Here is a 15,068-nt window from a genome sequence, read left to right as displayed (position 1 = left end):
ATTTCATCAAGTAGTATTACTATGCATATGATAAAAGTCTTGAATCTTGAATCCCTTGACTTGAAACATCTTCAGGAGATGGTCCTGGAACTTGCTGGACTTTCTAGGGCGCCCGGGAGCCTGTTTGGCAACAACTGAACTTCTCTCCTTGAAGTTCTTGATAATTTGATAGATGGTTGACTGAGGTGCAATCTTACTCGCTGCTTTAGACTTCCCTGTTAGGCCCTTTTTTGTGCAATGCAATGATTCCTGCACTTGTTTCCATGCAGGTAACCATACTAACAGATGAGGAACAATGGTGTCATTCACCATCTTCCTTTTAGTCACTCAATCATGACAGATTGATCTCCAGCCTTGCCCTCAACACCTACACCTGTGTTAATGTGTGTGACACCTGTGTTCCATTGAAATGGCATTGCCTGGCCTTAGTGGAAGGGCTGAAATGCAGTAGAAATGTACTTTTAGTGATAAAGTTCATTTTCAAGGCAAAGAGGGACTTTGCAATTCATTGCAGTTGATCTGATCACTTCTCAACATTCTGGAGTTATATGCAAATTGCCATTATAAAAAGTGTCTAACATAGAAAATAGCAAAATTTGATCCCAAAATGAAGGGTGCGTCTTATAAATAATTACGCTAAATTGGAAGCAATTTGCCCACATTGTCCGCTCCTCGTTTGTTTGTTTGTTTGTTTCCTCGGCGGGCGCGTTGAATCCACGTGCAGATGTGGGTAAATCTCCCGGTTGACCTCAATCCCGGCGCAGGCTCCCGTGGGCACGTGAGCAGCGGCCCCGCCCCCTCCCGGCACACGAGCCCTTTTTTGCCCAACTCTTTACACCGCAAGCATCCATAACGGGGGCGGGCAGCATGCAGCGCGGCCTGCTGGAGAGCAGCTGGCGCCGCTTCGGCCCGGCGGGGCGCGCCTCCTACGAATGGGTCACCCCAGTGCCATCCGCGCGCGAGCAGCAGGTGAGAGCCCGACGCCAGAACCCCAAAAGTTCTGAAACTGAACTTTCAAATCGCCGCGCTGCTTTTTTTGCGCGTAACCAGCCTTTAACTAGCTGCTGAATATTTAGCCCGAGAGATGATTTTGTCTTGTATTTAAATTAGATTTTTTTTTAAATAAATAAAAAAACTTGAAATGTTTCATGATTATTAGTAACATTAATGTTTTCGGATGAATAGTGATGTCGTACTTAAACTCTTTTGGACAGTATAAAAAATAATACATTGGAAGTTGTTGTTTTAAATTTATATAAATACTGTATAGCATGATTTTATTGGTCCGGCCCACTTGAGAATGCAGTTTTCCTCCATGCAAGCTTAAACGAGTTCTCTTAAATTGCATGAAATGAATGGATGTTTCCTGTTATCATTTTTTTTCATTCCTTCATATAAAAAAAAACTATTTTAGAACCCATAAGATGCATCCAGCCTCTCTCACCATTAAAACACACCGTTTCCGCTTCCCCAACACTTCAAAACATCCCAGCTACCATAATGTTTTGAGATGAGAAGATTTTCAGCTCATCAGCAAGGATCAGCAGGCGTAGCCGCACATTGGACACAATGCTCTGCATGTCTGACTTCAAAATTTGCTTGAATGACAATGCTAGCGCAAACGGCTCAGGAGTTATGGTGACTTGAAAAACATCTCGCTGACTGGGTTAAACTTCTATGCGGGCCGTATGTTTGACACCAATGCTTCACATAGACAAATACACAGGCAGATCGATAGACAGAAAGGGTGGTGGATATGTGGACGTACGGACAGACAGACAGACAGACAGACAGATAGACAGATAGATAGGTAGGTAGGTAGGTAGGTAGGTAGGTAGGTAGGTAGGTAGGTAGATAGAAAGATTGCTATCTATATAGTTCGATCGACCGACCGACAGACAAACAAGCTGTCTGTCTTTCAAGCGAGACGAAGCTTGAGGGTGTGGCCTCTGGTTCTCCGTTATCTTGTGCGGCATCATCAGATCAGACTTTGCGTGTTGATGACTTGAGATGAGAAGATTTGCAGCTCATCAGCGAGGATCAGCAGGCATAGCCGCACACTGGCTGCAGCTGAAGCACTCATCGGCTCACCCGTACGCATGTCCATCCCCAGCTCCATCCTGAACCCTGGCATACTTGACCCCAGTCACCCCATTTGAAAAAAAAAATGTCTCGCTATGCCCCTGATATGTTTGAGTTTTATGTGTAAAAAAAAAAAATCAACGAATGAAAATTCGTCCAAAGTTTGTCCGGTCAAATGCCAGGCTGCATTCCCAAAAAGCAATGGAAAAGCTAATAGCCAAGCAAAGTTGAAAGGCAATTATGACAAGAAGCAAAACTGACGTGCGGCGCTGCTCGGCCTGCAGGGCTTCGACTGGAAGGACCTGGGCCATGACGGCAAGTACGAGGCGCTGCCATATGTGCTCCTGCCAGCAGCGGTTCTTCTGCTGGCCCTGCTGGCGCTGGTGCTCTCCCGCCGCTGCCGGGCCTCCAAGCCGGCCCCGCTCGACCTCATGGCACTGGAGTTGGGGGACGGCGAGAGCGGCGCCGAGCTGCTGACCTCGCTGAGCCGGCACGCCAGCACCGGCTCAGCCAGCTCCGATGGCGTCTTGCTGGTGGTCTACCTGCCGACCCCCTACCGGGAGAGCCTGGGCAAAATCGCCCGGGCCGCCAGCCTGGCCAGCTCCAAGGACACCGAGTCTGTCAAAATGGAGGATCCGGAGGCCGAGCTGTGCCCGGGGTTGGGCTCCGGCGGACGCTACGTCTGAAGGGGGGCTTTTGCTTTCCTAGCTTTTTCTGCCACCTTCTATCTCAAGCAACTCGGCTGCTGGACCCCCTGACATAATGCATTTCCAAGCCCCTAACCCAAACCTTAAGCAACTGTGGTCCTCGAGGGCAGCTATCCTGCCTTTTTTAGATGTTTTCGCCCTTCAACATACTTGATTCAACCCATTAGGGTCATGATCATTTCTGCTAATCAGCAAACGGTTTGAATCAAACATCTAAAACGTGAAGGATAGTGTCCCTTGGGAATCCCAGTTGCCCATTCCTGGGCTGACCCAAACCTCAGGCAAAATCCAATCCAATCCTTTTAAAGCAAGTCCCCTTTTCCTCAAAAAACGGGTTGAATTTGCGGGGTCCACCCAATGGTCTCCACAAAGGCACGCACACACACAACCCTTGTAGTGGGCCCAGCGAACTTTTTGGTGGAAAGCCGAGAGCCAATGACTCAATCAGGACCTCCTGTAGTTCCGTGTGGCGTCCGCCCTTTTGTGATGTTGTACTGCCCCCTGCTGCCAATACGTAATAAAGAAAACCGTGGAATGGAAAATGTGGCGTGTGTTGCGCTTCTCTCTAAGAACCTTCTTTCATTATCATTACTGACGTGAGTCATGATTGTCGAACAAACGTGTTTTTAAATTCAAAACGTCTTATCCTAAATTTAATAAATCAAACAACTTAATTCACTGAGCGTCATGAGCAAGAGTACATAAAAAACGGACAAATGGATTTTAATGGCTCAAAATGTGCAAATGAAAAATGCCCGTTTACTTTAATATACCGTAAAATAAAAACGTAAAAAAATAAAAGTAATTGGGCTAATAAAGGTTTAGTTATGACTAAATTAAATTCAGATAGCTAATGCGTTTAGTTTAGGTGAACTAGTAAGTCTTGTTAAAGAAATAGTCTATGCCCATTTTAATGTATCTAGAATCTAGCAATTATTTAATAAAGCATTTTGCACAGACCCTCTTTTATAAATCATATTCAAAGGTCATGAAAAGAAATTAAGTTTAAAAATAAATAGCAAAATAATTACTGTATTTTGTTCAAATCTGTACATACTGCAAAATACATTTGATTAATTATTGTTAATTATATTGCATTTTATTTCAGTAATTAAATTCATTCCAAGCATTTTTTAAAAAGAAATCAAGTGAATCACTAGACCAGGACCAATATGCTGGCCCTACATCAGGTGAACTATATTTACCTAACAACACCCATCTCTTCAATGGGTGTTGGCGCCTCAATCAGAAGTAGCCACTGGGAAGAAGTTGCACATTTTTAATGAAGAGTCAACGAGAAAACAAGATACAGCAAATCCGAGGAAGCCCTTGCTCAGATATGTTTTTTATTTTTTATTTTTTTACATCACTGAAAATTGCTTGAACATGTGCCACCTGCTCATCCGCATCCTTCAAAGAAGTTGGTGACTTGGTAACACTCCGCGTGGGCTCTCCGGAATATGTTCCTGCGGGTTGAACAAAGAGACACTTGCTAATGGCAAAGACGGACGCATGTTGGGACGTAGCATTTTACTGAATTGACCAATCTGACGTCGGACAGATTTGGAGCCCCTTACAAAGTAGTGCAAAATAAAACCCTGCATTCAAAAGTACTTTTTTTTCTTCTTCCACTAGTGGTATCAAAGCAAACTTCAAACAGCTGAAAGAAATGATTTGTGGGGACAACATGTGCACAGTCGTGCTTGCCAGCAGGGGGCGGAGACATGACAGGGTTGACAGCCCATCTTTCCTTCCATTGTCTCCCTTTCAATAGACGCCACTGTCTTCCTCAGTTGGCTGACGGATTGAAGGAACCTTCGTCAGTACTGTCTTTGGGAAATTGCGAAACGGACTCCGATGGGTCGTAAAATGGCAAGCGTTGAATGGAAGACAATGGATGTAAGTAAGGCTCGGCTTTTCAGCCACCCACACACTCCAAAGAGGGTGTGACCTGCCATTTTTCTCATTTGGACATCTCCCAGCATGAACTCAGTACTGGTGAATGGCACTGAACCTTTACCAGATTCAAGGTTCAAGGCTCTGCGTCTATGGCTTTCAAAAAGACGTATGCGCATGTCACCGTTCGTATGAGTACGCCTCTCGTGAGATACCACTTCACAACTTTGCAAGAAACCCTCCTTTGAATTTGTGAATCTCTCCTTTGGATTTGTGGATCTGATCCTTTGCATTGGTGCATCTGGATATGAAAATTAAGACGATGTCACGGGGAACTACCAGGCAAAGTCTGCGAGTCATTCACGCTGCGCATGTATAAAGCAGAAATAAATGGCCAAGTTGAATGTGAACAGAACGCCAAACAGAAGCTTTTAAAAACCCATCTTAAAGGATCATGTATGCGCAATTTTAGCAGTGCAAATAAAGACTTTTCATATTATCTATTGTTTACTTATTTATTGTGATTTACATGGCAGTTAATCTCTTCAAAAACTTTGTGACGGACCAATTTATAATATTTTTGAATGATTTTCAAACAGTATATAGATTCAGAGGTGGCTCGGTCGCGCAGCGGTTAGCACGTCTGCCTCACAATTCAGGGATCCGAGTTCAAATCCAGCTGGCTCTGGCCTTCCTGTGTGGAGTTAGCATGTTCTTCTTGAGCTCATGTGTGTTTTCTCCGGGCACTCCGGCTTCTTCCCACACTCCACAAAAACATGCATTGGACATAGTAAATTGTCTTTAGGTGTGATTGGGTGTGTGAATGCTTGTTCGTCTCTGTGTGCCCTACAATTGGCTGGCAAGCAGTTCAGGGTCTCCCTCACTTACTGCCCAATGTCAGCTGGGCTAAGCACCAGCAAGCCTGCGACCCTTGTGAGGAGAAGCGTCTCTAGAAAATGGATGGATGTAGATTTGGAGTCACAGGTCATTAGGTTGCAAGCTACGGTCATAAGCCTGTCAGTTCAGTTTCATTAAATAATTTATGAATAAATTGGACATTTACGAACAATCAGCCATTGATGTATAGGGTATGATCGTTGTCAAAAAGAAGTATGATGGAGCACATGACCCTCTAATGGACTGACTTTGCCTGGTACCTTTGGTGACGTCCCCTTCATTTGCATATCTAGATCCACAAATCCAAAGGAGCAATACATGCAAAAACGAGCCTTGTATTCAAAATACTATTTCCTCTCGTAAGTTTTCAATTGGTACACTTATCTCAATTTCGTGTCGTACTCATTCCAATTGTTAAACACCCATATGTCTTTTTGACAGCCATCTTACTCCATACACATCCCAATAATTTTGTTTTCAGAGCATCTCCTGAAATTCGTTATCATTGGCAATGAGTGTCTGTCACTTACATCCAATAGCGACTGACGGCAAAGCATTTCACGTCATCCGTGATGTCGTCGTCGATGAACGCTAGAATGGAAAAAAGGAAGCTCGTTCACCGGTGACGATCAAGAAGCTAGCAAGAACATAGAGAAGCTCAAAAATATTCAGCAATTTCCTCAAATACAAACACGGATACGCAAAAGTGATGTCGTCCTCATGATGGGTCTTGACAGCTATTTTGAAGTGTGCCAGGCTCACCCATTGCCATTTTGCATGCTAGTCTTGGTCTTGGGCTAAATACCTGTCTTGAGACAGGTTTCAAAGTGTTTCTGTCACATCTCGAACTCAAACGTATTTTCGTGGCCTTGTCTCGGTCTCGAGACCGGTCTTGACCATTTTTTAAGTGTTTCGGTCTCATCTCGAACTCAAATGTATTTTTGTGGTCTTGTCTCGGTCTCGAGACCGGTCTTGACCATTTTTTAAGTGTCTTGGTCTCGTCTCGGACGAAAAGGCATTTTTACAATCTTGTCTGTGCATTCGCGCATTTGTTTCTGTATTGGGCTCAAGACCAGTCTTGAGACAGTTCCTGAATTGTCTTGCTCTTGTCTTGGACTAAAGGGCATTTTCATGGTCATGTCTCTGTCTTGGCCTCCAGACCGGTCTTGACCATATTTGAAGTGTCCCAGTCTTGTCTCATAATCAAAGGCACGTTTACGCGTACTAGAGCGGGTCTTGAACATTTTTTAAGTGTCCCGGTCTTGTCTCGCACCCGAAAGCATTTTGACAATCTTGTCTTCGTCTTGAGTGCAATTTTGAAGTGCTCCGGTCTCATCTTGGAATCATAGGCATTTTCACGGTCTTGTCTCTGTCTTAGGCTTAACACCGTTGTTGAGTCCATGTTTGAAGTGTCTTGGTCTCGTCTCCATATCAAATGCAACTTTTACAGGCTTATCTTGGTCTTGGACAGACTTAGAATTTTTTATGCTGACCTGCTCAAGACCAGGTCAGTACTATTGTGATCGGTGTGGAATGTAGGTCTTCCTGGGGTCATCTGAAGTGCAGCACCCCCCGGTCTTTGTCTGGGTCATGGCTGCTGTCATGGCTACAGCACTACGGTCTACAGCAGGGGTGCTCAATGCATCACACGCAGTCAAGAAAAAACATCAGTTGTGGGACATCATTTGATTTTGTTGTTTTTTTAGCACTCTGAAGTGACGGTTGAACGTGACAACAGAACAACATTGTGTTTCATCAAATGCTGCTCACTCTCAAAGCTTATCAAGCAGACCGTTGTCACAACCATGCTTCCAGGAGGAACTACAAAGAATCATTGTGTGAAGGCCGTTGGTAACAAACATGATTTGTTATGGTAAAAAAAAGATGAGCTATTCATTTGTTATTATTATTATTATTTTCGTGGCCCAGCGGGAACAACCGCCAAGGCATACGCAGATGTTAAGTGTAAACTGGATGACTCACCAGCGCAAGGGGCGATGCAAAAGTTGTCCGTCCAAGGATTATCTGCGAAGCAAAAGTCCACGTCCGACAGCTGGAAAAGTCCGTAATAAGTACGGGAAAAAGGCGGCTTTGCCCCAGTGGGCGCGTCCAGCTCCCGTCGCCGCCGCCGCTGCTGCTGGACTCCCTCCGAGCTCCACAATCCAGCCACGTGCTTCTTCAGCGCCTCCATCTCGGCTTGCTGCGCTATCTGGACGCTGTCGGAATCGGGAAAATCTACGGGCAAGATTTCGGGCACTGGACTGAGTAACGCCGTGATTAGCTGTGGGCTCGTAGTTGTCTCAGAGGCTATCGTCTCTTCAATGGGTCTTATGGGATTGCTGGTTGTCGATTCGGTGGGTCTTGTGGCATTGCTGGTGGTTGTCGTGTCAGAGGGTCTTGTTGATGAGATGGTTGTTGTATCAGGGGATGTAGTGGTAGTGGTTGTTGGAGACTCAGGGGGTCTTGTGGAGGGTGTGGTTGTTGGTGCAGGAGATGTTGTTGTGGTGGTACTGGTTGTTATTTCAGGGGGTCTTGATGTGGTAGTTGTGGACTCAGGAGTTCTTGTGCTGTTGGTGGGTGTTGGTTCAGGAGACGTAGTGGTGGTGGTGCTGTTAGTGGTTGTGGAAGATTCAGGGGGTCTTGTGGTGTTGGTGGTTGTTGGTGCAGAGGATGTAGTGGTGATGGTAGTGGTATTTGTCGGAGACTCAGGGGGTCTTGTGGTGTTGGTGGTTGTTGATACAGGGGATGTAGTGGTGATGTTGCTGCTAGAGGTTGTGGAAGCCTCTGGGGGTCTTGTGGTGCTAGTAGTTGTTGGTTCAGGTGATGTGGTGGTGGTGGTATTAGTCGCTGTCGGAGACTCAGGGGGTCTTGTGGCGTTGGTGGTTGTTGGAGCAGGGGATGTAGTGGTGGTGGTGATGTTGGTGATTGTGGAGGATTCAGAGGGTCTTGTGGCGTTGGTGGTTGTTGGAGCAGGCGATGTAGTGGTAGTGGTACTGCTAGAGGTTGTGGAAGACTCAGGGGGTCTTGTGGTGTTGGTAGTTGTTGATGTAGGGGATGTAGTGGTGGTGGTGATGTTAGTGGATGTGGAAGACTCAGAGGGTCTTGTGGCGTTGGTGGTTGTTGGAGCAGGTGATGTAGTGGTAGTGGTGCTGCTAGTGGTTGTGGAAGACTCGGGGGGTCTTGTGCTGTTGGTGGTTGCTGGTGCAGGGGATGTAGTGGTGGTGGTGCTGCTAGTGATTGTCAGAGACTCAGAGGGCCTTGTGGTGTTGGTGGTTGTTGGTGTAGGAGATGTAGTGGTGGTGGTGCTGCTAGTGGTTGTCAGAGACTCAGAGGGCCTTGTGGTGTTGGTGGTTGTTGGTGCAGGCGATGTAGTGGTGGTGGTGCTGTTAGTGGTTGTCAGAGACTCAGAGGGCCTTGTGGTGTTGGTGGTTGTTGATGCTGGAGATGTAGTGGTGGTGGTGCTGCTAGTGGTTGTCAGAGACTCAGAGGGCCTTGTGGTGTTGGTGGTTGTTGCTCCAGGAGATGTAGTGGTGGTGGTAGTTGTCGTTTCAGGGGGCCTTGTAGTGTTGGTGGTTGTTGGAGATCCGGGGGATATTGTTATGTTGGTTGTTATTTGAATTTCGGAGGGGATTGTGGTATTCACTGTTGTTGGAGCCTCTGGGGCTCCTGTGGTGTTGGTTGTTTCTAGAGGAGCAGGGGGTCTTGTTGCATTGGTTGTTGCCAGAAGTTCAGGGGGTCTTGTTGCATTGGTTGTTGCCAGAAGCTCAGGGGGTCTAGTTGTGTTGGTTGCTTCCTGCAGTTCAGGGGGTCTTGTTGCATTGGTAGTTTCTTGAGGTTCAGGTGGTCTTGTTGCATTAGTTGTTACCAGAAGTTCAGGAGGTCTTGTTGCGTTGGTTGTTGCTAGAAGTTCAGGGGGTCTTGTTGCGTTGGTTGTTGCCAGAGGTTCCGGGGGTCTTGTTGTGTTGGTTGTTGCCAGAGGTTCAGGGGCTATTGTGGTGTTGGTTGTTGCCAGAGGTGCAAGTGGACTTGTGGCATTAGTTGCAGTGAAGACGGGCAGTGTGGAGACAGTCCTTACCGAGCTGGTGTTCAAATTTGACATTTTCTCCAATTCACATATGACTGTAAACCACAAAGAGAACATTCATTGGTGTTGGGATGCATTACAGGCTCGTGTCCAAAACCTTAACACCTTTATCATTTTGTGTGGAGTTTGTTAAGATGCAGACGGCATCTAAGAGAGTTCTCACCAACTGATGTGATCATCTCCCGGAACCTTTCGATGCTTTCAGGCAGATAGATGGCCTCTTGAAGTCTCATCTTGAGTTCACATCTGGTGACCATGCGGCCCTGGGACAAATTTGGTACCAGAAGCGCGAGGAGCAGTGGTGGCATCACCCATGCTAACCTCATGTCAGGAGCTGCTATGAGGAACAAACTCGCACCGTCAGAACTCAAAGAGTGCTTAGAAATGTCTTTTGATTGACTCTAAGAAAATAAAGTCACTAACCGGTTGAAGATCATGCGGTGAATGGAAGGATGGAAGGATCAGGAAGCAAGTGCAACCTCGCCCGGGCGAGGAAATGGCTGGCGAAGCTCTTTCTTAATTTTTTCAGGTGCAAACAGAGATCACAGAATCAACACCTGCAGATGCAAAATTCCAACGTAACTGTCATGGTCTGGGTTTGTGTGAGGTTTGAATTCTGGTTTTATTTTCTTGCCCTTGGTATAAGTGTCTTGATTAGTTTGATAGTGTCCAAATGTCCTTGTCAACCCGCTCCCTTGTGTTAGTCAATCAGCTCTGCCTATCATCTCTTGTCCGGGTGTTCTTTATGTTGTTTCATCAGTTTGGCTTGTACAGTGGGCCCCAGGTTTACGAGGTTAATCCGTTCCGCAGTTGGGATCATAAGGCAAATTCGCCGTATGGCGGGCAATCCAAACATATGTTAATTAGCTAATGCGTGTAAAATCCCAGGCAAAAACATAAAAGTTGTACATACATATCAAAAAATTGTATCAAAATAGTATACTAAGTGCTACGTATATATAATATACATGTATACAATTAAATAACGATTTATTTAAGGATAAGGATTTATTTACCTTTGAAGAACGTGACAAGCTTGTTATGGCCATATTCCCTAGTGAGAGCAGCCTAGGCTACGCTATCTTAGCCTTCTTTGTATTTCTTGATTATCTCCAGCTTGGTTTCCGTCTTCTTACTTCGATCCTTAACATCACTAGCAATCTTGGGATCCATGGCTAACCAATTAAAGTTTGATTTAGGCACTACATGCACAATAAATACCAGATTGAAAGCACTCTCAAACAAGATCAAGTCTTTAGGCAGGCATCTTTGTGACCCCCGTGTATCGACCAATAGCAGACCAGCATCTTCATGACCCTGTGATGCCAACCAATAGTAGACCATTATCTTAAGGAGTTGTGATGCCGACCAATAAGAGACCAGCATTGTAGTCACGTAAGCGGCGACGCGTGTATAGATGTATGAGCGCACACTGAACGCCATGTTAGATTTTTCGCGCACACTGACTGGCATGTTGGATGTGTCGTAAGGTAAAAGTAATGGCGTATATAGAGGACAAAAAGAAAAAACATTGCGGGCCACATCGTAAGGTGAAAAAAATGTAGGACAGGGACATCGTAAATCAGGGGTCCACTGTAGTTAGCTCCCTGCTGTCGGACCTCTGTAGTCGCTTGCTGTCTTGTTTTTTCCACGCCCTGGTTCCATTTACCCTTTTGTTTTATTAAAATAGCTTACTGCACGAATTTTGAGCATCTGAGCGTCCCCTGCACTGGGGTCCACAATTCCCACATCCACGCCGAACCCTGACACAACTATGTAGACTCGGAACGAAACTATTTTTAGACTACTAGACTGCAGACTCAAAAAGTCACTTGGACGAAAGACAGGTTGACATGACAGTGCAATGTTCTATCAGAGAAGCTAGAGAATAGGTGTGGAACCCCAGGGGCTGGTATCCTGCATGTTTTCTTGTTTCCTTTCCCCAAAACAGCTGATTCAAATGATTAGTTCATTAGTAAGCTCTGCAGGAACTAGAAAACAATTTGAATCAGGTGTGTTTGGGCGAGAAAATTAGAAAACATGCAGGATAAAGGGCCTTTGAAGAGTAGAAGTTTGACACCTGTGCCCTATTCCATATTTGCATGCATTTATCCACTGAAACAAATGGACCTCAATTTACCTGGACCATGTATGGTCAGTAATTGCATCAAATTCTCCAGTAGTTTGAAGCAACATTTTCTACATTTGCCTCATTTTAACAAACAATGTGTTTGCTCTGACTACTTTTCCACTTCTTTTTCCGAGTTAAAAGAATGTGCGGCTTACAGTACATGTTGGTTTCAATAGGGAATTCAGTCGTTCGTCCTGTATTTCCAATCATGTAATATGCTTTTGCGTCTAGTAGTAGTTTGGGCTCCTGTTGCTTGGGGATTTTCAGTGTTGCCTTTGGAACAGTGTACTCCTCCCATGTGCGGCACGCACATCTCGCGCTCCATCAGATCAGGTTACCCACACATGCAATTAAGCTTTCACACGCACACAAAACCTTCCGGGTCTTCAGCCCGATTGATCGAGTGCTTTTGTCAGGTTCAGGAAACTAGAACAGCTAATAAACAACAAACAGGAAGGAAGACAACTAGCTTTTATCTTGTGAGGAGAGTGGACAGGAACCTGCACCTTCTCAGACATCTTTCCGATGTAACTGAACATCTAGTCCGCGCCTCATTTATTTATTTGGGTTGGCCCTAGCTGTCATGTCAAGCTGTCTTCCGTCCAAGACACTTTTTGTGTCTTGAGTCGAGTAGTTTAAACTCCTAGGAGTTTAGTTCCTGAGTCTACAGTTCCAAGTTGCGGTTAGTGTCATGGTTCGCCCTTGACGTGGGTGCGTTCAGGAAAGCTCAGAGGCAGAGGGATTCATGCAGTAAGCCATTTATACCCTGGGGGAAGTTTTGAACCGACTTGGGCTTTTTTATTTTTTGTTTATGTGGGATAACAAAGGAAAAGCATACAAAAAGTACACTAGGAGGCTAAAATCTTGCATAGATTGTCAAAACATGTCGATTTTCGATATGCCGTCCAGGTACACCCTGCACATGTCAAATTTAGCTAGTGTAGTGGTCATTTACGGCCATTCAAAATTGGAAACTGTCCACTTTTCAAATATTGAAAACTTGATGTTTTATCAAGAATTTCCCTCGACTTTTGCATGAATCCTCTCAATGGCATCTCGCGAACAGGGTGCAAAAGAAATTTTTGCGTTGAGACCCCAAAATCACCGGGAGACGCTAGCAGGCAACTTATGACATTTGCATCTTTTCATTGACTTTGTTGACTGACTTAGCCTGGACCCCCAAAATGCAAGTCTTCAAAAGTCATAATACTCTAATTATGACATAAGAGATATTCCTATTTCAATTTCATAAATATATAAATACAAAGCGTAGATACTTTGGCTATTATTGCATTTTTATCATTTTTGTACATAAAAAGAGCGTAAAAGTATTTTACGTAAAATGATCCCCCCCAACAAAAACAAAAAAACAAACAAAAAAAAATTGTATGGATAGAGCTGATACCACTGAATATTTTGAGGGGTTGAAAGTGAAAATGTATTTATACTTGACGATGTTATGACCCTTTCGAAGTCAAGAAAAAACAGTTTTTCAAGTACGGAATAGGTATATGCTTTATGATACTGTAAATGCCTTTGATCAGTCTATGTCATTTTTTTGGTCAGTGTGTTTTTTTTCCAATTTACAGGATTTTTATTTTTCCCATTTATTTTTTACATTATTTTATATATACTTTATTTAGTCATTATTTATTGTGATTTAAAGCAATAAAACCCTTTGCCACACTTCTTAGAATTTTTCCAGACAGGCATTTACATTTTCTTTCATTTAGTAATTTCAACTTTGATGGAAAAAAAAAAATCTGTGAAATGAATGTTTATAGCGAGGGAACACTGTACTTCTAAACATTTCTTCATTATAAGTGTTTTATGGTTATCATGAATGCTTTTTCATTATACTGTATGTTTTTTCCAATTTACAGAATTTTTTTCTTTTATTTGTATCTTTTTCCGTTTTTGCTCCCATTTATTACGTTTCAAAGCAATAAAACCCTTCGCCACAAATCTTCTAATTTTGCAATACAAGGCAGTTACATTTTCTCTCATTAACAATTCCAACTTTGATGAAAAAAAAAAAAAAAAAAAAGTCAGTGAAAGGCGAAGCGCATTATAGCGAGGGAACACTGTACTTTATTACTTTGTTATTTTTTTAAGCAGGCTGTTTTCCTTCATTAGAAGTTTGATTTTTTTTTCGGTTATCTTAAATGTTTTTTCATTATACTGTATATACTGGATACTGTATATGTTTTTTTTTTTTCAATTTAAAGGATTGTGGTTTTTATGTTTTTTTTCCCATCTATTTATTACATTATTTTAGATGGACATTATTTATTTTAAATAATAATATAACACATTTTATCATTTTCCCAGATAGACATGTATGTTTTCTCAGATTCAATTGCACTTTCACGATCGATAGGAAAAACAAAAATCAGCGAAATGCGAAGCACGTTATAGCAAGGGAACACTGTAATTTTTTTACGTTTGATTTTTTTTTTTTTTTGAAGCAGACAGTGCATCTCCTTGAAAATTCGATCCAGATCCAGATGAAGAAAATGTGATAGAATGGAACGAGGTCAATTCAAAGCGACAACATGAAAAAGGATGACACCACAGTTGATATTTGGGGGGGGGGGCAACAGAACTGGATTTGGATCAATAGCACACAAACACACAAGAATGAATGCAGAGTTGCGTGCAAAGCCAAGAAAAGTGTTCTCACCAGGTGTTGACGCTGGCTCGCAAGCTGGCTCGTTGTCGTTTGTGTCAGTGGAGCAAACTCCCACATGTGAGCTCGGACGGCGCTTGTAGACAAACCTGTTTGGATTTTTGCCTTGTAACATCCTGATTCGTCATTGGCCCCGCTTTCTTGGACCCGAGTCAAAAGCGCACGCCCGCGGTGTCGTCAAGCCCAGCCATCGCGCTGTGTCTTCGCTCGGGGTAATATGTGGCCCGCGGGCTCAAACTGGTCCTCCGGAGGAGATGTTCCTGTCTTTTCATAATGGAAAGACACTTGCAATATCTTTTTTGCTAAGAAATGAGATAACCACGCAAATGCTGCCTGTTTCCACATTTTGGAAACAATATTAGACACGCATTATGCAATTTTTTTTTTCTGACGTTTCAGAAAGGTTATTAATATTTGGTTAAGTGTGGCATTAATATTGTGATTTTTGTTTATCTTTATCCCGGTCAACATCCCAGATAATATTTGGTTTTGTGCTGCATTAATTTATTTAAAAAAAAAAATTCACATTCCATTTCCTAGATAATATTTGGTTATGTGCGGCTTTTATACTGTTATTTATTA

The 15,068-nt window shown here is 43.6% G+C and overlaps 2 protein-coding genes across 4 annotated transcripts; one reads left to right on the top strand and one right to left on the bottom strand.

Moving 5' to 3' along the window:
• Positions 1-833: 833 nt before the first annotated feature.
• LOC148420667 (uncharacterized) lies at positions 834-3,290 on the top strand. Its single transcript, XM_088420027.1, has 2 exons — positions 834-969; positions 2,367-3,290. Exons 1-2 carry the CDS (start codon positions 868-870, stop codon positions 2,766-2,768), a joined length of 504 nt encoding a protein of 167 aa, XP_088276153.1. The 5' UTR covers positions 834-867; the 3' UTR covers positions 2,769-3,290.
• A 764-nt stretch (positions 3,291-4,054) lies between these two features.
• Positions 4,055-14,662, bottom strand: LOC148420666 (uncharacterized). Of its 3 annotated transcripts, none has more exons than XM_088419742.1 (6): positions 14,481-14,662; positions 10,090-10,181; positions 9,830-10,003; positions 7,566-9,701; positions 6,113-6,173; positions 4,055-4,255 (listed from the first exon to the last, which is right to left on the bottom strand). In XM_088419742.1, the coding sequence occupies exons 3-6, from the start codon at positions 9,990-9,992 to the stop codon at positions 4,189-4,191; spliced, it is 2,427 nt and encodes an 808-aa protein (XP_088275868.1). In that variant the 5' UTR covers positions 9,993-10,003; positions 10,090-10,181; positions 14,481-14,662; the 3' UTR covers positions 4,055-4,188. The 3 variants fall into 3 exon arrangements, with proteins under 3 accessions (XP_088275868.1, XP_088275869.1, XP_088275867.1); XM_088419743.1 differs by having other exon boundaries at positions 9,830-10,000; XM_088419741.1 differs by having other exon boundaries at positions 10,090-10,223; positions 14,481-14,538.
• Positions 14,663-15,068: the final 406 nt, after the last annotated feature.

This window comes from Hippichthys cyanospilos, chromosome 7, assembly GCF_059441005.1.
Source record: "Hippichthys cyanospilos isolate Australia breed blue-spotted pipefish chromosome 7, RoL_Hcya_1.0, whole genome shotgun sequence".
Taxonomy (NCBI): domain Eukaryota; kingdom Metazoa; phylum Chordata; class Actinopteri; order Syngnathiformes; family Syngnathidae; genus Hippichthys; species Hippichthys cyanospilos.
The sequence above is the reverse complement of the archived record's forward strand: the minus strand, read 5'-3'. Positions and strand labels throughout refer to the sequence as shown.

Coding starts and splice junctions, on each gene's coding strand:
- LOC148420667 (XM_088420027.1), top strand. CDS start 868: ATGCAGCGCGGCCTGCTGGAGAGCAGCTGGCGCCGCTTCGGCCCGGCG. Junction 970..2,366: donor CATCCGCGCGCGAGCAGCAG/GTGAGAGCCCGA, acceptor CTCGGCCTGCAG/GGCTTCGACTGGAAGGACCT.
- LOC148420666 (XM_088419742.1), bottom strand. CDS start 9,992: ATGAGGTTAGCATGGGTGATGCCACCACTGCTCCTCGCGCTTCTGGTA. Junction 9,702..9,829: donor GGAGATGATCACATCAGTTG/GTGAGAACTCTC, acceptor TGTGGTTTACAG/TCATATGTGAATTGGAGAAA. Junction 4,256..6,112: donor GCCGTCAGTCGCTATTGGAT/GTAAGTGACAGA, acceptor TTCAACCCGCAG/GAACATATTCCGGAGAGCCC.